Genomic DNA, 22,312 nt, shown 5'->3' on the forward strand with positions numbered 1-22,312 from the left:
ACCCATCAATGAGGATTGCTATAGACATTGCTCACCAAGTTCTGAAAAAGACAAAATGAACTTCAACCTCCTCCTTCATAGTGTCGTTGTGAAATTCAAGCAAGTTAATAATATATGAAAAGCCCCTAGCTCACTGCCTGCCACTGACTTAAGTATTCAGTAAAGTTCATGCCTCTCCCTTCCAGTGTCAAGGTTTGGAGTTTACTTCTATCCTCCAGGGATTTAAAAAAGAAAGAGGAAATACTGAAGTATTTCAAGTATTTCAGTATTTTCAAGTTGCCTTTAAACTTGAAGGCAAATCTGAACACTTTACAAGGCGTAATAATTTCATTTTTAAATTTTCGACTTGCTTGCTTTCTTCATATGCTCATTCTTGAAACTAAGAGTGAAAAGTCAAATGGCAATCTTGATTCTTGGAGGAAAGAGCCTAGGTGTGGGTTGGTTCATACCCCACAAGCTCCACCATTTTCTAGTACCAAGACCCTGAGCAAGCCCCTCAATCGCTCTGCACAATGATTGTCTCATCTATAAAATCAGTTAGAGGAATAGCTCCCCTTCAGGCTTGTATGATTTGAGGAGATTTGTGAATGTGCCTGACTATACTGTCAGTGCTCAAAATGTTTGTTTCTCAGCTTTTTTCCAACTGACATGTGAACAATAGTATTTTGCATGTGGTGGCATTGATGTTTTGCTTGCTTTGAGGGGCTAGTTAACTGGAGATCTACCATGGGAAAAATTAATTGAGGCAAGGAAGAATATATAAATTCAGGTCAGGCACGGTGGCTCACGCCTGTAATCCCAGGACTTTGGGAGGCGGAGACGGGTGGATCACTTGAGGTTGGGAGTTCAAGACCAGCCTGACCAACATGAAGAAACCCGTCTCTACTAAAAATACAAAATAAAAATAAAAAATTAGATGGGCGTGGTGGCACATGCCTGTTATCCCAGCTACTTGGGAGGCTGAGGCAGGAGAATTGCTTGAACCCGGGAGGCGGAGGTTGCGGTGCAGTGAGCTGAGATCACACCATTGCACTTCAGCCTGGTGAACAAGAGCGAAACTCCGTCTCAAAAAAAAAGGAAAAGAAATAATATATAAATTCAAACTCTCGGATGCAAACATTATCATTTGGTAGAATTGTTCAGTAAAAGGGATTATTGATTAAATCCTTGGATTTCAAAGCTAGGGCAAGCACAACTGCAAACAACAAATTTATGGCAAAATTATAATTAAAGATCCCTCAACTCCATTAATGCCCTTATGAAAATTAAACCTAAAATCAAGACAGGTTATTATTTCCCTCGGATTGAAACCCCTGTATTTTGAATGTTTCGACTCAAGAAGTATTTCCTGGCCAGTCCCTAGGAATTCTACTTTCATATAACATCTATACAGCTGACCTTTCAAAGCAGTCTGTCACAAAGGTGAGTGGAGCCTACCATCCCTCCTGTGGTGTCACTGGAGCTGCTACTCTTCAGACAGACTTAAATGACAAACCCACTAAACAAAAGATTCTCCAGTCAGTTGGCAACAATTTTGGAAATATCTTCAAAATCTCAGCTTGCTGGAAGTTCCTCTCTCTGATCATATGTGCAGTTGCTTCCAAGGAAGACACTGTGCTTCTAATCAAAACATCCATTAAGGCCAAGGTGACAGCAAGACAAATGTCATGATAAGAAATAATGGACTAGGCCATTCTTCTCTAGAATCCTACAGAGGCCAAATTGACCCGAACAGCTTCTTTGGGAGAGTGTCTAATGAAATCTGCTGTGTGGCTGCGATGCATTCTGCCACTTCCTGTCGGTGGTTGCTAACTTTACAACAATGTGGGTCATTTGTGGGGAAGAGGCTACTAGTAGAAGTTCCATGTACTGCATTTAATGAAGGCACTCATCCGCAGCCACTAACCAGAGAAACTCGAAATCTTTCAATGTGACCCAAAGGTTACCCCAAACCACAAAAACAGTAGCTCAAGCCAAAGGTACAAAAAGAGTCACTAACAGAGTGACCCATTACCACTGCCTGATGTGAATGACAAAAGGCCTAGCTAAAGTCCATCCTTTCTTTAGAAAGCCTTCTATAGGATCCAGGACCCAGTGGTCTTCCTCGCCTCAAAATTCAGAGCCGATAGTCCATTCTAGGGTGTCCAGCCTTTTTGCCAACAAAGATCTCTCATAGTTAATTCTTCCCGCTCTGTGACACATCTAGAAGACATGTGTACTTACCAAGGGAACTATATTTCACATCATGTCTTTATTTTTGCTAATCAAAGCACAAAAAGTGCCAGTCTTATCTCATGATTAGCAGAAATAAATAAGACCAGAGTAAACTCACAGCTGTCATTCACATCACAAACACAGCATGCTGATACTTTGACTAGTCTAGCCAGAGGCTGATGCTGTGAGTTACACTTGACAAGTTAATTACTGGTGAAAGTTCAGTATGCCTAGATGTTTTTGAAGTACTGAAAATAATAGAAGATGCACCATGATTGACCTAACAGACCTTCACAGGTCCAGAGAACCCAGGGTAGGAATCACCAGTCCAACTCAGTTTGGGGGACGCTTGAGGGGTTGACGATGTGAAAGCCAGCATGGAGTAGTGGAGAAAAGCGTGGGCTTCAGAAACACGTGGGGAACATAGGCAGTAGGGACTAGTAGTAAAGAATGACCTCACCAGGCAGATGTCTGACCCCACCTCTCAAACTCCCTGCACCACCTTTGGTAAGTTATTTTTCACCTCTCTTACCTCAATTCTGTGAAATGGAGACAACAGTAACAAATACTTCATAGGCTCATTGGGAGGATTAAATAAGAGAATGTGCACACACTGCTTAACCTGGTGAGAGGTACCTAGCCAGTACTCAATAAATGTCAGCAATGGTCACCATTTAGTCAAGATTAAGTCCAAATTCCAGCCCCGATACACATCAGCTGTAAAAACTTGGGCAAATCATTTACCTTCTTTGAGCTGCAAAACCAGATTTTAAGCATATCCCTTATTCTGTTATTAAAAGGTTTAAGTGAGATATCATGTGAAGCACCTAATAATAAATGTGGATTCTTTTTCCTCACCCTTTTATGATATTTGAGGTTTAACTTTCACACACTTACAGCTTGATTTTTTAGTGCATTTGTAGCTCAACTAATGATTTAAGATTTGTATTTGTGTCTTATATTTTTAATATTTGTTGGCATCCAACACATGAGTCTAAAAGATACATGGTAATTCTAGTTCCTAAGATGACAACTATAGATACACAGCCACATATCCAGAGCGGGTAAAGGGGCGAAAAATCAGCCTTATCAGAAACGGAATAGATATGTTTCTATTTCATGCCTTTAAAATATTGTAAAGCACGGCCAGGCGCAGTGGCTCATGCTTGTAATCCCAGCACTTTGGTAGGCTGAAGCAGGCGGATCATGAGGTCAGGAATTTAAGATCAGCCTGGCCAACACAGTGAAACCCCGTCTCTGCTAAAAATACAAAAATTAGCTCGGCCTGTACGGCGCCTATAATCCCAACTACTCGGGAGGCTGAGGCAGGAGAATCACTTGAACCCAGGAGACGGAGGTTGCAGTGAGCTGAGATCACCCCACTGTATTCTAGAGTGGGTGACAGAGCTAGACTCCATCTCAAAAAAAAAAAAATTGTAAAGCAGATCCTAGGGATATATAGGTTTTACTATTTGCACTTTTAACTGTTTTTGAGGTACTCTGAAGATCCATTCTTCGTTCTGCTGAGACAAGAGTCTGTATGTCACAGCCTGCTTTGTAGAAGTGCTACACAGTGGGTGAGCAGGTCTAGCTGACCACCCAGCATCTATTTCCCAGTCAGCTTATTGTTCTCCGCCCACTCGTCTTAAACCCAGTGGCACCACTAAACTGATTAAAAACGTGTTTCTTTGTGAAAAATCCCTCTTAAAACAAAGTGATGCTATAGTGGTTTTATGAATATGTGAATTCCAAATCTTTAGGAAAATTTTGGCATTGTTTCCCTTACATATTTGTATTAATTTTCAGATATTTCTAAAACAGTGCAGCCACTATGGAAAACAGATTGGCAGTTCCTCAAAAGGTAAACATACAGTTACTATATGATCCAGGAATTCCACTCCTAAGTATATAGTCCCAAGAGAACTGAAAACATTTACATGGATATTCACAGCAGCACTATTCATAATGGCCAAAAAGTGGAAATCACCCAAATGTTCATCAAGTGATGAAGGTATAAATGAAATGTGGTATATCTATACAATGGACTATTATTTGACAATAAAAAGAAATGAAGTAAGGATACATGCTACAATATGAATGAACCTTAAAAACAGTATGCCAGGCAGAAGAAGACAGTCATGAACGACCACATATTATGTGATTATACTTATATGAAATATTTAGAACAGGCAAATCTATGGAGAAAGAAATTTAATTTGTGGTTGCTGTAAGATGTGGGAAGGTGGAGGAAAAATGGGGAGTGATTGCTAGTGGGTATCGTTTCTTTTTGCAGTAACGAATGTTCTAAAATTGGTTGTGATGATGGTTACCTAACTGTGAAGATACTGAAAACCAATGAATCGTGTGCTTTAAATATATGAATTGCATGGCATGTGAATATCTCAATAAAGATCTTTGAAAAAAATCCATCGCAACCCAGGAAAAACTCTTTCTCTAAACCAAGAGGATTTATAGCCCACTTACTTTAAGGGGCATTAGAGAAATTTAAAAATTCCAGAACAACAAAAGAATATAACTCATAGCCTTGTCTTCACAATAAGGCTGTGCACATAAAGAAGCATTTACTAATCTTATGTGGATTTTGTAACTCTCCTATAAATCCCGCATTTAAAGTGTTTCTGGAAGGACTGGCCTCACCACAGTTCAGAACTGGAGTTCAGGAAGTACCTGTCACGTCCTTACCGCAGTACCCTTGGTTCAGCTTGCACGTGCCGCCCCACTTGTCTTTTGCTCCTCTGCCTCCAGTTTACCTACTCTCAGATCCAGTCATCTGTCCCAAACCCGAATAAGAATAGATTAATTCCCTCCTCCAATCTTTTCATGAATATGTTCATTCCAAAGATCGTTTATAAAACTCTTGTATTTTTCTTACATATTTTAAAACTAGCCTTAGATTTTTTTTTTTTTTTTTTTTTGAGATGGAGTCTTGCACTGTCTGTCACTCAGTGCAACGGCGCAATCTCGGCTCACAGCAACCTCCACCTCCCAGGTTCAAGTGATTCTCCTGCTTCAGCCTCCCGAGTAGCTGGGATTACAGGCACCTGACACAACACTTGGATAATTTTTTGTATTTTTAGTAGAGACGAGGTTTCACTATGTTTGTCAGGCTGGTGTCAAACTCTTGACCTTATGACCCACCTGCCTTGGCCTCCCAAAGTGCTGGGATCACAGGAGTGAGCCACTGCGCCTGGCTGCCTTTAGATATTTCTAAAATGGTGCAGCCACTATAAAAAACAGTTTGGCAGTTCCTCAAAAAGGTAAACGTGGAGTTACCATAGGACCCAGCAATTTCACTCCTAGGTGGTAGGTTTCTCTATGATATCTTCCAAAATAAAAAGAAAAACAGAAACAAAACTCCATTTGTTCTCCTGGTTTGCCAGAATAAAGCTCAAATTCCTTAGCCGCCTGCCATACCCAGTCCCCTTTCATAATCTAGCTCTAACCTATCTCTCCAGCCTCATCTCCAACAGCCTCCCTTCTCCACGCCCTACAATGCAAACACATAATATTTACATTCCAGCCTCCAGCTACTCACCCTTCCCAAATGGGTCCGTGCTTCCAAGTCTCAGTACCTGTGCTTCACTCTGCTGCAATCCCTTCTCCCCCTTCCTGGCCTGTAAGCTATTATTTATTTTGCAAGACCCAGCTCCACATCTTCAGGCAAGCTTCACCACCCTTCACTGTGCCGCCAGAGTAGGCCCTCCCTTACGGCTCCAAAGTCATCACTTACATAGTGTTTGTCATTAGGCAAAAGTCTGTTTCCCTTTCACCAGCCTGGGAATGCCTTAAGGCCATGGAAACTCTGGGGCCTGGCACATAGTAGGTGCTCATCTGCAGAAGACAAGCCTTATATGTGAAAGACAGGTATAAACAGACTTAATTAAATAGGCTCTCTAGAAATTATACTGATTGATACCATACACTAATTTGGGGGCCAGATATAAAGAAACCATCAGTGAGAATGGCTTCCTTCATGTCAATGTAATCATGTGTATTATGTGTTTTAGGGATACATAAACAGAAACCAAAGCACACTGCTTATTATAAGAAGGCGCTTACACTGATTTGCATTTCTCTGAAAAACTCTTTAGGCATATAATTTTGTTAATTTGTGACAAACCTCAAAAACACACGTACCACCAATACCCTGATTGCAAATATACTTTCAAAGCACACAGAAATCAAGTTCCTTTCAAAGGTTTCCAAAAGAGTCTTATGTGTGTTGTTTTGTTCGGCTTGTTTTAAATTTGAGAATTTTAGTGCAGATCATAATTTATCATTTAACCCAGACTTAAGGGAAGAATAGTTTCACAAGGATGTTCAAGAACCTGACCTAGCCTTCTTTTGAACATTGGCACTGACAATTACTGCATGACATTGATAAACCTGTTTAAGCTGAGACTGTTTCATCCTCAGTCACATGAGAGTTTGTTGCAAGGCTTTTAAAAAGCGAAAATATATAAACAGAATAAAAAGCAAAAACTTCAAAAACATGGATTCTCTTTCTTCTACCCTGAGATACATCATGACTTGAAGAAGGCACCTGTCCCAGCTCAAATCATTCAGCAGTGATCTTGGTAATAAGCACTTTCACAAATAAATACCAGTTTGAAGAAACGTAATATATCAAAACACTGCCTAGTCCTTCACATTTGCCCTATGTATTTTTGGCCTCACTCAGCTAACATCCACTGATCTGGATTAAAAGTTAAACCTGTTTGGCTTGTTCCTTTTTCTACTGACGCAGGCGAGAGAGAGAATAGAGCTCTCCGGAGAACTCTATTTCACGAACAATATCAAATTTCAAACCAACAATTACACATCCAAAAAGCGGAATGGTAGAAAGGCAAGACCTTGGTTCTAGGTCCTGCTCTTTCATTATCACTGGACAATTACTAGCCAACCAAGGCCTCCAGTTCCCATTTGTGAACCAAGGGCACTGACCAGGACGTGGTGACAATAATGACAGCAGCAACCACCTCTTGAGTGTCTCTATGAGCCAGATATTGTACCAGGCATGTCCCCACCACATCACAGTGCATACAGAACCTCATGTCACAAATGAGGAAACTGAGGCCTCACAGAGATTAAGTAAACTTGCCTAAGGTTCTATGGCTAATAATAGTGAGCAAACTCCATTCTGATTCCAAAGCCTATGCTATTCCCCTCACACCTCTCACCCTTCTGCCAGCTCAAAATGGCCTATTTTTCTAACTGACATTAAAAAATGACCTTGATATTGTTGATAATGCAAACTCCAAGGCACTTCCAAATTCTCAAGATTCCATGAATCTAGGCAATGAGGAATTGCTCCAATGGTATTTTATGTCTACAGAGAAGCTTATTCATCATGCTTTAAGCTGTTTTGCAATTATTTATGTACTACCCTGTCTACTGCCCAATAATATCCTTGAGTTAAGACTCTGAAATTAATGAAATAGAAAGAAATGAAAAAGACTGACTTGATTGCATTAATTGCATTGAAAAGTGGGGCAGCAAGGTAAACTGACACGTGCTCTGGAAAAGTTGGTGACCACTTTCTAGCTGGGTACCCTTGTGCAAGTTACTTAACATCTCTGAGCTACAGGTCCCTCATCTATAAAATGGATCCAGTCTCAATACCACATGATTGGCCTGCATAATAAATATGGTAGCCTAGCATAGTACTGTCCTTCCTTAGCAGATACATTAGGGTCCCCTAGATGGCCAGCGTTTTGATCATTCCCAATCATTGCTGTTCTTTTTTGAGACAGAGTCTCGCTCTGTCACCCAGGACTACAGCGCAATGGCACGATCTTGGCTCATTGCAGCCTTCGCTAACCAGGTTCCAGCAATTCTCCTGCCTCAGCCTCTGGAATAGCTGAGATTACAGGCACATGCCACCATGCCCAGCTAATTTTTGTATTTTTAGTACAGACAGGGTTTTACCACATTGGCCAGGCTGGTCTCGAACTCCTGACCTCAGGTGATCCACCCACCTCAGCCTCCCAAAGTGCTAGGATTACAGGCTGAGCCACAGTGCCTGGCCTTGCTGTTCTTTTTAGCTAGGTTTTCCTCTGGGCTGTTGAATGACACGAAGTAAGAGTTGACCCTAAAACAGGCCATTTTTCTAAATTCTCTCCCACCCTTCCTAAGGCATATTTGTCTTTCGCTCAAGATGATATGGCCTTCTCCCTTTCAAAGGCGGAGAATGCAACCACCAAAGCCTATTGAGGTTCCTGCACTTTGACTTTCCCAGAAAGGGTCAGGAAACTTGCCACTGCTTGTCTTTAGCTAATGGAAAACATTTGTGTCCATTCTCTTAGGTTTTTTTCTTGGGATTCTTCTCAGGATCTTTTTCCTTAATATAGTTCAGCAACTTTGCTGCCAATAAATAAGATGATTTTATAGAACCATTGAGGGGTAAGAAAACTGGGAAGAAAATGAAAATTCCACTCTTACATGAAGAACAATAACCAACATAATTCCTACCTGATAATGATAATATGCTTTTGAACTTTTCAGAGTGCTGTCAGATTTATTATCTCACCTGAGATTCACAACAAACAGGTGTTACCAGGTTTGCTTATTTTACAGATGAGAAAACTGAAGCCTGGAGGAGATTAAGTAATCTTCGCCCAAATCACACCTTGGCAAAAGGTGGCTGTTAGCTTTATGTCAGGATTCAAACACAGATTTGGGGAAATCTAAAGCTTGTATTGTTTCCACACTACTTTGCCAAGCTTATTTTATCTTTTAAAGGCTCTCTTCAGGAATCTAATTTATTCCTGCTTTACCTTGCACTCATGCACAAACTTCAATATCTCAAAAGAAAGTATTGAGAATTAACACCTTATTTATCCAAAGGGGGTCACGTGGTTGGCAACTTCAACTACATAGAATTCAGTTTAAAAACAGAAAATACATAAATATGGCATTAGAAATAACACTAAGTCTTCACACTGAAAGTCACGGGACACTTTTAGGTCTGTGCCCAGAAATAATTTTCCGTTTGAAAGAATTCTAGCAAACTTGATTATCTTAACTGAAAAAGACAGGTGCAGTAGTCAAAAACAAACAAAAATACAGACAACCTCACAACGCAGAAACTGCCAGAACATTCAGTGCAGGGACGAAAGCTGATTACATAATTAAATTGCCCTTAAGACATCAGCTGTTAACCAACATAGTGATTCTAAAACTGGCATGATAAGAATCAACAGCAGTCTATAAAATATAGAATCCCAGGTCCTGGCTCAAAGCCAGCTGAATCTGAATATCCTGGAGAGGAGTCCGAGAATCTGTTATTTCATACCAGATAGGCCCCATGTTAGGTGAGTTTATGAAATACTGGCAAAGTAGGCAACACCCCCCAAAAAAGTATTACTCCTCAAATAATGTGCACTGGATTGAACTGACACACAGCACAGGGTTCCCCATAAATATAACTGCCTACCCAGGGAAGAAGCCCTTGACTATGGTCTCATTAGCATCATGCTGTGACCAACTGGGCTTCTTAGCCCAAACAACTGCACAGGAAAGGTAAAGGAGGAATCTAAAATTGACAAGTAATCAAGAGTTAAAAGCAGAAAAAGCCATCAACTCTGGCTTAGCAGTCTCCCACAAAGGCAGCTAGGTACCCACATGGTATATCTCTTAAGTATAAAAGAAAGTTAAGGAAGATAGAGAAAAGAGCTAAAAAGAAGAAGAAGGGAAAAACAAGAAAAAACTCTAGCCATTTGGACAATGAAGAAATAGAAGTTTTTAACCATACTAGAAAAGTAAACAGGGCTTACCTACTAAATGATCCCAGGCTGGAGTGCAGTGACACAATCATGGCTCACTGCAGCCTCCAATTCCTAGTCTCGGTATCCTCCTTCCTCAGCCTCCCAAGAAGCTGGGCTACAGCTACAGGGTTGCACCACCACACCCAGTTAATTTTTTATTTTTTTTGTAGAGACAAGGTCTCACTATCTTGCCCAAGCTGATCTCGAACTCCTGAGCTCAAGCAATCGTTCAGCCGCTGCCTCCCAAAGTGCTGGGATTACAGGAGTGAGCCACTGCACCCAACCGAGGCCCTCTTCTTTAGTTTAATCCATTAAAGATGGTTGGCTATTCAGTTCACCAGTTGATTAATGAAAATATGTAAATTTCAAGAAGCAGGTGAGAGGACACATCCAGCCAAGGAAAATCTAGTCAGTTTCTCAATCTATTGCCTTAACCTTAGTAAAAGCAGTGCTTACCTCATCTGGAGAATTAACACCAACTCAAGCTAATTTTCAACATTAATTGTTTGGTCATACATATATAACAATTCAATTAATGATAAATAGTCCAAGAGAGGCAGTGAATAGGTTTCCACATCACAATATCTGCTAGCCCAGACTTATAAAATTGTTAGAGCTAGAAGGACACTGAAAGATGATCTAATTCCTTCCCTTTTTTGCAATGGTAAAGAAACTGAGACTCAGAAAACTCAAATTAATTTCTCCAAAGCTGTACAGTGCAGTGGCAGTACAAGACTATAATTCCCGTCTCTAGTTGTGATGATTCACAGAGCCAATATGTAATGAAGAGCTTAGAAGAGCAGATGCATAAGGTAGACATTCAGCAAATGTCAAGTCTCTAATGTCAAGCCTCTACTAGAAATCAGTCGCTACATGTTTAATGGCAACATTAGACACAATCCCACACAATCAGTCATTTTGCAGATGGAAAAAAACCAAAGCCAACAGAAAACCAATTCATCCGCACAATGCAACTAGATAGTGGCACTGGCCAACCTGGAACCTGAAGCTTCTGACTCTGTCTCTTTTCACTATACCATGCTGCCCCTCTCTCACTATTAAAAGTAAATAATAATAAATGATGACTCTATGTATCCCATATGTAGAACCAGTTCTAGAATTATACCTTAACCATTTAACTGGAAGTCAAAAAACATCCCAAAACGTGGTGGAGCAACAAATTAAATAGCATGGTTGCTGACCACCTACATTCTGTATCACTGACCAGAACACTGGAACCAACTTTATTTATCTGCTTTGGTGCAAATGGGTAACTGGGAAATCCGGAGAGGCAGAACTGTCTGCAAACTGAGCTTCAGAATTTTCTGATGAGAACCTGAATTTCAAGATTCTTCAGGTGCGGAAAGGACCCCACTCACGCTAAACTGAGAATTGGGGATCAACTCAAATCGACTTCAGTGTTAATCTATTCTTCCCTGTTCTGAGACATGGTTTTCTGATTTATAAAATGGAGATAATCTATTCATAGGGGTTGCATTAAAGAGTGCATGCATGAATTTATATTAAAAAGAGACTAACAGAGCTTAGAAAGACAATAGTTATTCCTCCCTTCTTACCTGGGATTCGTCTGTCCCTCTCCCGTAACCCCACATACCACAATCAATGCACAAAAACCAGGCGGTGATAAACATTATTTAATTGAAAGGAAAACAAAATCAATTTCAGAAAAACTATCCCCAAAGATCCTAACTGTATTTAAAAGCAATTAATTGGCAAAAATAGCTGTCCAGTGAAAGGTAAGCTCCCACTGGTGTTATTTAACACCAGACTCTTGGTTTCAAACAAGAGTGAACCTTTGTTTTTATCACCAAGAATGTCACATTCTAAAAAGGTATGTGAAACAAGTCCGACTACTTGCATATTTCCACTTACATAACACTGACAGCACATCAGCTTTTATTTTTTCCAGATACTAGATGAAGCTTGGTATATATTCCTGTGGGAGAATAAACAGAAAACTGTCTCTCTTCTAAATATATTACTGCCCTGTAATCCAGACCATATGATCAATAAACTATATAAAAATTAAATCATACTGACGGTCTTAGGCAAAAAGTAGAAACAATTTTTTTAGGACTGTGGTGTATGGAATATTAAAATCACATGTCATGCTATTAATTTTTCTTTTGGAAGCCAAATAGAGTTCTCGTGCATAAATATCTCACCTAAATATTTCTCCTACCAAAATTTTTCCTATTAAAGGTGTTTGAGAGACATTTAATTAGTGATATTGTAATTTGGCCTGTGCTCAGGGGAGACACTGATCAATAAGTCACTTTGAAAATGACTGTTGCCATGGTTTTAATGTCAAGGCACCCCTTAAAACAAGTAGCTATGTGCCTCTATAATAAAATACATGGTCCTGAGAGCATACTGCTTTTCTGAGATAAACAAAATCATTTTGTTCAAACATAAGACTGGCAGTGAATAACTATAATAAACAGGTTAGAATACTAGCTTTGGGGAGACAGGATAGTTGGGGCAAATGAATAACTGAAACATGCATGTGCACACACATGCACACACACACACACACCTTATTTACACCTTCAATGTACAACAGAGTATCCTGGGTTTTTACATCCCTGGCTAAACTATAGCTGATGGGTGTGTCTTCTTGCAAATTCCTTTATATCTCTTTCCTTTTCACTTTCATAAGACACCATCTCTTGGGACTGCTATCTGAAATCACAAGGGTGGAAAGGAAATTGTACAAAGGCTGTCAAGCATGCTCTAGCTCTGCTTTCTTAATCACAAAGTAGGAGGCAGGAGGGTACCCTGCACAGGCAGTCTAAAAGTCTAGAAAGACCCTGTCACCAACAAAACACACTGAGTAAACACTGGGAGTTCCCAGGCAAGTTTACAGCAAACAGCTTCCATGTGTTTAGTGCTTCCTTGTACTCCCCTAGGACCAGGGAAGGTCTTTTAAAAATTCAACAACTTGGTTACAAGACTTTAAGTAGGAATCTATCCCACTGCGCATGATAATAAGCCAGCTGCTTTCAGGAAGGTAGGCCCCCCAGCGACAGTTCCTTTACATAGCATCTTACTGTTGAATTAATACTGTGCAAAAGGGATGTGCCACCTGTAGTGACCTTTCTTCCCTTCCACAGAGCACAATTATACCTTCAGTTGTCTCTCCTTATCTGAAGGGGGCCATTCTTACTGATTTTTAATCTCTAAGAATCCTATCTTTCTTTGCTATGGACCATCAAGAGGACACTGCACAGTAAAGACAGTGCTACAGAAAGAGTCATGAACAACAGGGAGGTATAACTCCAGTCTAAGAAGTCTCTGGTCTGCAAAATCTGCATGGGCAAATCCATTTCAAAGAGGACTTAAGTCTCTGTGCAGGAGTTCTATTTTTAAGGGAACGGAATTGGGAACACAGATGTTTCTTCAGTTAGCAGAGCTGGCAGAACAGCTCCTGGACCAAATCCGAGTTCTTAATGCAGGAAGGGGCCTTGGAGAGCATCTACTTCAACCCACTCATTCAACTGCTGAGGAAACTGAGGCCCCTGAGGCAGTTAGGTGGCACACCCAGCAAGTGGCAAGAGTGGTAGTGTTCTGATGACAAGTACTGTGCGCTTTCCATTACACCACGATTAGCTTAAAAAAAAAAAATCCTAGGCTGACTCCAACCTTGGAAATCCTGTTCATTCGGGTGAAGCGCTTTCTCCCTCCCCTACCGAGTTCGTAAATCCTCCTCACCCTCCCACTCCAATTCCTTTAACTCCCACCGCTATTCCAGCTGTGGCTTCAACGACTCTGGAAAACAGAAGTGGACCATCGCCTCAACTTTGTGGGAGTGCAATTAAATGTGTGGTCCCCAAACAAGACGGCACTGGCTTTCCCAGTGCCTCAGTGTGCCCATCTGGGAAATGGGGCTCCTCACCCCTGCTGCACCGAGTTAGGGGGTGGGCGAGCTAAAACTGTTGCCCGTGAAACAGCCTACCACCTGGCACACAGTAGGCACTGAAGTGATTGCCGAAGCCGTGCCCAGCACCAAGCCCGGGGAGAGCACTTCCACGAGGGAAGCAAGTGACAAGGCTGGCTTGCCAGTCTGGCGAGCCTGGGCAGCAAAGGCGGAAGGGTTGGATGTTTACATGGAGCCGTGGGAAGGCAGCTCGGCTCCCGGCAGGAGCCGGGCTCTCCGGGCGATCCATTTCACTCGGATGGAAGGCGACCAGCTGTAAGCTGGCTCCAGAGCACGGCGCAACCAACTTCCCCTACGCTAAAAGGACGAACCCACACCTTCCTCGGGTTTCCGCCCGGGCTTCCAGCCTGGAGATGACTTTTATGGAGTTGGTTTACAGTTGCCCGCGAACGCACAAGCACGCCCAGACCCACTCAAGTACAGGCCTGGAAGTCAGTGGGATCGGGGAGGGTGGGGGCCTCGGGCACAGGCGGCGCGAAGGCTCCCCAGGAAAGCTGCAGGGGCCCCGCGGAGCTGACAGTGCAGCGCGGCCCCGGGCTGGGCTGGGACGCGCGCCGAGGGCCGAGGGCCGAGGGGCCGAGGGACACGGAGCTGGGCTCACCCATGAAGAGGCAGAAGAGGTCGAGGCAGATGAGCAGCACCCTCTTGCTGCCGCTCCTTCTCGGGTTGTTGTTGAGCGCCGGGCTGCCGCCGTTCTTGCTCTCCGGGACGATCGCCTTGTCGTACTTGTAGTTTTGCATGGCGCTGGCTGCGGCGCGAGCCTCGCGTCCCGCAACAGCAGCCACACACCCAGGCGCCCGAGGCTGCTGCGGAGAGTGGCGGGTCGGCCCCGGCTCCGGGCGCTACGGCGAGAGTGCAGCCCTGGCTGCCTGCCTCCAACTGCAAAAGGTGGTGTTTTCTGCTCCTCCTGCGCGCCTCTGCTTTCCTCTCAACCCTAAATCGTTCGAAAGTCCAAGGGGTAGAGAGCCAGATCCCGAGCAGAAACTTTTGCAGAGCTGCGCTGCTTGGGGCGCGCTGGGCTGGCGCGCGTCTGAGTGCGCGAGCGAGCGAGTGGGCAGCGCGGGCGCTCCGCCACCTTCCTCCGCAGCTGGTTCCTTAATGAATGGGAGCTGCGCTGAGTCCAGCAGCTCCGGAGCGCCTGCCCTAACTCCAACTTTTCCTCCTCCTCCTCCTCCTCCTCCTTCTCCTCCTCCCGATCCTCCTGCTCCTCCTGCTGTTGGTGCTGCTGCCGCGGCGGCTGCTGCTGTGATCGCCTGGGTTTGTTTTCTGCACTTTTATTTCACGAGGTCCTTTAAAAAGAGAAGACGTGGGGTGGGGAGAGAGAGAGAGGGACCTCCTTACTTGGCTCGGATGGGATTCAGAAAGCACAGCCCCTTCCTTAAGCTGCCTAAGACGTAGGATAAATAAGGCCACATTTTCCCCCACCCCCTTCAAAAAAAAAAAAAAAAAAAAAGTCCTAAAAGGAAAAGTTACTCTCAAACCAGAGAATCCGGGAGCCCCTAGCGTTCAGAAACACCAAATTGTCACAAAAGGAAAAAACTATATAAATAAAAAGAAACATTTTCTTGCTGGCCTTGAGTCAAGCAAAAGTTAGGACTGTACAGTTAAAATGCATTTTTTCTCCCTTACAAACTGAGGCTTTCAGGTCTTTATTGTGACTTGAATTATATTATCCTGGAAATATCATTTTCTTTTTCTTTTCTTTCTTTTTTTTTTTTTTTTTTTTTTGAGGCAGTCTTGCTCTGTCTCCAGGCTGGAGTGCAGTGGCGCAATCTCAGCTCACTACAACCTCCGCCTCCCGGGTTCGAATGATTCTCCTGCCTCAGCCTCCTGAGTCGCTGGGACTACAGGCGCGCGCCACCACGCCCAGCTAATTTTTGTATTTTAGTAGAGACGAGGTTTCACCATGTTGGCCAGGATGGTCTTGATCTCTTAACTTCGTGATCCGCCCGCCTCGGCCTCCCAAAGTTCTGGGATTACAGGAGTGAGCCACGGCGCCGGACCTCTGAAAATATAATTTTCAAGGGAAACTGGTTTTTTGTTTGTATGTTTATTTAAGATCTTAACACCCAGTACTGTGCTAGATTTTGAGAATACTAAAATGAAAAAGACTGCACAATTGTAGAACCACTTCTCCTGGATTTGAATCCTGTTACTCTGTGCTTCAGTTTCCCCATATATAAATAGAGATAATCACTGTTCCTTCCCATATAGGTTGGCTGTGAAAACTTAATTAATCTGTGTAAGCTCCTGGAACAGTGCCCAGTACATAGAAGGTGCGCCAGGAGGGTTAGCCATTACCTTTTTTCTGCGTGAAGAAGTCCCAGGCCATCCAACCCCTCTGCTGGCCCCAAGAGTACCTGTACTACTATGGAGAATTCCAGGGCAGCCAAAATGCTCCCTGCTTGAGTTTCAGACAATCTAACACTTTTCCTTGGAGGCTGGCATCTTATTTTTAATTATTGTATGTGAGTTACTCTTTCTTCCAGATAGAGAATAAATATTTCCAGGGCAAGGGCCTTCCCTTGTATCTTCTATAGTGCCTAGCATGGAGCTGGGCACAGTGGACAATAAATGGATTTTTTTTCCAGATACTTCTTTGTGTGCATCCAGAAATGGAAACAGTTGTAGGTTTTTGATACATCACATGAATCATGTTCTTTCTTACACTGACTTGTTTGGGTCTTGATAACTATACACAGCCACCATCAACCACTTGTCCTTTTTCGTACAATCCTTTCACACTCCACACCCCACACCCCTCCTCCCCTACACATTCTGCCTATAATGCATACCCTTTCCTCCTCTAGTTAGAGAAATGCTTATCTTGTTTTCATAGCCTCTGAAATGTCACCTCCTCTCTGAGTCCTTTCTTGACTCCTGCACGGAATTAACTTCACTGTCAACACTTTGCTTATAACTCTTTTGTAACACTTATCTCAGTCTGATTTGGTGTTAGATGGTAAAAACTAGCAAGCTGTGTAGATTACCAGCACCACGGCATCTCTCTAGTATATAGCACAGGGTTTGCTGTGTACTGAATTAAGTCAAGTTGGGACACGTTAGTAAGTGGGGCTGGTGAAGAAAGACAACATCGCTATCCTCTGGAAGCAAGAAGATTGGACTCTCCCAATCAGTTTTGGAGCTGAAGCATCGCAAATCAGACACAGCACTCTCAATTCAAATAGCACAGGTAAAAGCCAGGGTAGTTAAGAAGACAGATTTTTGAGATAGCTTTTTATTGAGAATCACCTTCTCTTGAAATGTTAAAAGAACAGAAACAAAACAAGGCCCATGTCATAATTATTGACATTCTAAGAAGAATTCAGGATTCCAGGGTCTTTGCCTACTCAACCCTCTTTGTAATTATAATCAACCTTGAAATTCTTAGTCACCAAACCATGCTTTTGGAATTCCAATGTAAAAACAAGCTTTCTTGAAACTTCAGGCCTCACTGATCTTTTCCTCTTTTGAGCACTGAAGACCTTGAGTGTCTGTGCCTCCGATGGCCACTATATTCCACTGGACACAACTCTATTTTATTAATTCACTTTGCAAATAATCAAACTACTTGCAAAGTGAAATAATGAGACAGGGTCATGTGCAGTGGAATATAGTGGCTCTTTTTACTTGCAAGTGGTCATAATTTGTCCCTAAAAGATTGTTAACTCCTTGAGGGGAGAGGGGAGAGTCTTGACCCTGATATTGCAAGAAATAGTGGTGAAATCCTAAGCCAAAGAAAGACATAGTGACTACATGAATTGTATAGGTACCTCCCTGTATCTTTCCTGTCTGCTTTTCCTTATCTGTGAAATGACTTTTATTAGTTTAAGAATAAACATATTTTTAAAAGTCAGACTGGCTGGGCGCGGTGGCTCAGGCCTGTAATCGCAGCTCTTTGGGAGGCCGAGACAGGCCAGGACTCTGAGATCAGCCTGTCCAACATGGTGAAACCTCACCTCTACTAAAAATATGGGTGTGGTGGCGCAGACCCATAGTCCCAGCTACTCCCAGAGGCTGAGACACGAGAATCACTTGAACTGGGAAGACGGATGTTGCAGTGAGCCCAAATCACGACACTGCACTCCAGAATGAGCAACAGAGGGAGACTGTCTCAAAATGTCTGTTATTTTAAAAGCAGATAAAAGAGAAAATTAACGAACGTTTAAATAAGAGTTTGTATTTCCATTTATAAGGCTCTGTGGGCTAAAAAGATCATAGTGTTAATTGATTTAAACTAAAAGATCATAGTGTTAATTGATTTATGTAGTTCTATGCAAACAGGTATTATATTTCGATAACTCTTCAAGGGACTGCTACAAATACTTGTTATTATAAAACTGATTTGAACAAGTAATAAAATATAATGTCAATATCATTCTTTAGGTAATGGGAAATAAAGCAACCTAACCAGACGTATAAATTTGAAGGCCTCTTCACCTTAAACCCTAAACTTGCATAATCTTGCCACCAAATAAAATGCAACAGAACAGACTTGATAATTTAGAATGGTGTCATTTCAAGGTAATTAAGTAATTAGAATTTCTGGCAAACAAACTTACCAAAATTCACACATTAAAATGACATCCTGTGATTAAATTGGTCTGTATAAACACTATAACATCAGCAGGGATAAATGCCTTTTTAAGATAACTTATTACGTGTGGCAACTACAGCACATCATTCTTAAATAACTGATAACTCCCAACAGATTTAAATGACCTTCATTTCTAAGATCTCTCGTTCCCTCATAATTTTCTTCCTCTCTCCTTTTGACTCCTAACATTTAACAATGAATAATTTTTATTTTTGAAAAGGGATGAATTGATTCTGAAAATAAGAGAAAAGTAGCTGAAGGCCGGGCGCGGTGGCTCATGCCTGTAATCTCAGCACTTTGGGAGGCCAAGGCGGGTGGATCACCTGAAATTGGGAGTTCAAGATCAGCCTGACCAACATGGTGAAACATCGTCTTAAGAAAAAAAAAAGAAAGAAAAGTTGCTGAGTCCCTTTATATAAAATTGTATAGTCAAAAGGTAAGAGCCCACGTTTCTTAAGCCATTAAAATTAACTTAAGAAGACATAGATGTTTTGGCTAAGAAGCGTCTGTTTATCCAGATTCTTTCAAACTGTTATATATACATTCCACCTCTGGTTTTTACTAAACAAAAATTGCTAGCTTGCTGCTACAAGTGTTGGATTTGATATCACGAGTGCTTCCAGAGGACTGAATAGAAACATCTACAGTAATACTCCTGAGAAAAGTCAGGAAGGGGCAGGGGTTTGGAGGTCGGAAAATCTTGGTTCTGCTATTTGGCCGGAGGCAAGCTGCGTAAACTCCCTGAACCTCAGTTTCCGCAACTTTTAAATGGGGCTGACATTTTTCTCTAGTTCTGAGGTAGGTTAAAAATGATAAAATGAAATAATACATTTGAAAATGCCTGGTACACAATAGGCAATCAATAAATATTATTTGAATGTTAATTTTGTTTTTTCTTTGAGACAGAGTCTTGTTCTGTCATCTAGGCTGGAATGCAGTGGTGCAGTCTCGGCTCAAGGCAACCCTTGTGGGTTCAAGTGATTCTCGTGCCTCAGTCACCTGAGTAGCTGGAATTACAAACGTGGCCACCACGTCTGACTAATTTTAGTATTTTTAGTAAAGACGGGGTTTCACTATGTTGCACAGGCTGGTCTTGAACTCCTGGCCTCAAGCAGTTTACCCACCTTGGCCTCCCAAAGTGCTGGGATTACAGGTGTGAACCACTGCATCTGGCCAAGTTGAATGTTAATATTTTCAATGAACACTTTATTTCTACAAAATACCTCATTTAAATACAGCTATTTTAAAAGCATGTATCAAGTATCACCTTGAATATACCGTTTAATTGGTCACCCTTCCCTGAATAAAATAACATCTTCGGCCTCTCAACTACTGTCTTTTAAAAATATGCAATTTCTTGAGGTTTCAGAAAGTAATAACTCAAAATACTTATTTTCTTGAATGATTTACTTATACATTGTTTTCTTCAGAATTGTTTGCAAAATCCAAGAAAAGCTATTTGCTTAAGCTAATAATCTTGTGAGAGTACAAGTGAGAGTACTTTCATTTTAAAAGCACTTTCACATCTATTATCTTATTTTATCCTTACAACTCACTGAAGTAGGTGGAGTTGCTATCATTAGTCCCATTTTACAGATGAGAAAACTGAGGCAAGCTCATTTAACTGGATAGAACTGGTTTTCCCCATAAGTAAAATGAAAATGATTCTGCCATTAGGTCATGCAGGGTTAAGTGTATAATGCTTTACAGTTTATAATTTTATGATACAGTTATACTTCTTACAGTTTATAATGCTATTTACATTCACTGATCTCGTTTTCGAATAGGTAAGGTGGAGATTATTATCCTTGAAATAAGGAAACTGAATCTTGGAAAGATAGGAGATTTGATTAAAGTTGGAAGTGAGGAGATTCCTCAAGAACCACTAGAATCCAGGTCTTTTAATTTCTAAACTACGATTCTTTTCTTTATCCCACAAGGTCTCACACTCAAAGTGCTCAGAAATTTCTGCTGTTCAACAGTGAATTCACAGAGTTACTTAGAGGGACTGAAGAATTAGCTTCATATCTTTAGTAAAGAGACAGAGAGGAAGTTGTATCTTGTTTTTAATTTCTTACAGGCTTGGAAGGGAACAATATTGTTGCACCTTGTGTCTCGGAAACACGTTTGGTTTCATAATTTGTCAAGCAGTTTTTTGTTACAAAAGGGAGCTTTAAGAACACAAAATTGTAGTGGTACTGAAAAACAGTCTTGGATTCATGTCAACATTTTTTACCTTTTTACAAGTAGTAATCTTCTCTTAGCTAGAAATTAGAGCAGTTAACAGCTAATCTTATGGCAATTCAAACAGATAATGTTGTTCATTAAAAAAAAAGAATCTAGAATGGATGGAGGAACTTGCAAATAAAGATGATTCAGAAAATCTCCAAAACTGGTCAAACTAGAGCGTGGCTGATAACTTAAAAGGAGACTCATGCTGCCACCTTGTGTCATCATAGGAAAATGCCATGACTCCCAAAGTGAAAATGGCAGTAATTGGGGGATGGAGAATGACTGAAATGAAAATTAAGAACTTTTATAGGCCAGGCGCAGTGGCTCACGCCTGTAATCTCAACACTTTGGGAGGCCAAGGCGGGCAAATCACGAGGTCAAGAGATCGAGACCATCCTGGGCAACATGGTGAAACCCCGTCTCTACCAAAAAATACAAAAATTAGCTGGGCGGGGTGGCCTGCACCTGTAGTCCCAGCTACTAGAGAGGCTGAGGCAGGAGAATTGCTTGAACCCAGGAGGAGAGATTACAGTGAGCTGTGATTGTGCCACTGCACTCCAGCCTGGTGCCTGGCTACAGAGAAAGACTCTTGTCTCAAAAAAAAAAAAAACTTTTATAGCATACATAAAATAATAGCCAACAGTTAGTAGATTTTGACTATCCACATATTGGTTATTCATTCAATAGAAATGTATTGAGCATCTGCTACGTACCACTCTTCTATAAGCTAGGGATAAGGCAGTGAATAAAACACAAAAATTTGTGTACTCAATGAAACTTTATGTGTTAATTATTTTATAAGTGTTAACTCCTTTAGAATTCCTAACAACCCTGTGAGGAAGGTTTTTCCATTTTACAGATGAGGCTACTGGAGCACAGGAAAGTTAAGTAACTGTTTAACTGCTAGGTGTAGAGCCTAGGCAGGTGATTTGAACCCAGACAGTCTGAGATAGGAGCCCTCAAGTCTTTATTATTATTATTATTATTATCATTATTATTATTATTATTATTTTAAGATGGAGTTTTGCTCTTGTTGCCCAGGCTGGAGTGCAAATGGCATGAACTCAGCTCACTGTAACCTCCACCTCCCTGGTTCAAGCCATTCTCCTGCCTCAGCCTCCTGAGTAGCTGGGATTACAAGCATGTACCACTATGCCTGACTAATTTTGTATTTTTAGTAGAGATGGGCGTTCTCCATATTGGTCAGGCTGGTCTCAAACCCCCCAACTCAGGTAATATGCCTGCTTTGGCCTCCCAAAGTGCTGGGATTACAGGCATGAGCCACTGTGCCCAGCCTATTGCTATTATTTTAAAATTATTATTTTTCTGGCGAATATTTAGAATTAGCCAGACTTAGCTTAGATGATCCCAGTTCTGTTGGTAACATCTGAAGCATTGTAAATCAGGAGGCAATTGAACATATGCCTTCTTCTCTCCACCAGGCCTGATCAGGGTGTGGACCTTGGCAACATCAGTGTCATAGAGCTCCTTCATAGCCTGTTTGATGTGGTGCTTGTTTTTGGC

General features: G+C 41.6%; 1 protein-coding gene across 1 annotated transcript in view; it reads right to left on the reverse strand.

Annotated features, from left to right (window-relative positions):
- PLPP3 (phospholipid phosphatase 3) overlaps positions 1-15,369 on the reverse strand; it is an 87,079-nt gene extending 71,710 nt beyond the window's left edge. Inside the window, exon 1 of the mRNA XM_012442668.3 lies at positions 14,561-15,369. Within this exon, the coding sequence (XP_012298091.1) occupies positions 14,561-14,699 (139 nt within the window). The 5' untranslated portion in view covers positions 14,700-15,369. The remainder of the gene's footprint in view (positions 1-14,560) is intronic.
- Between the last annotated feature and the right edge of the window lie 6,943 nt (positions 15,370-22,312).

This window comes from Aotus nancymaae, unplaced genomic scaffold (genome assembly GCF_030222135.1).
Source record: "Aotus nancymaae isolate 86718 unplaced genomic scaffold, 86718_ANA_hifiasm-v0.15.2.pri h1tg000007l, whole genome shotgun sequence".
Taxonomy (NCBI): Eukaryota; Metazoa; Chordata; class Mammalia; order Primates; family Aotidae; genus Aotus; species Aotus nancymaae.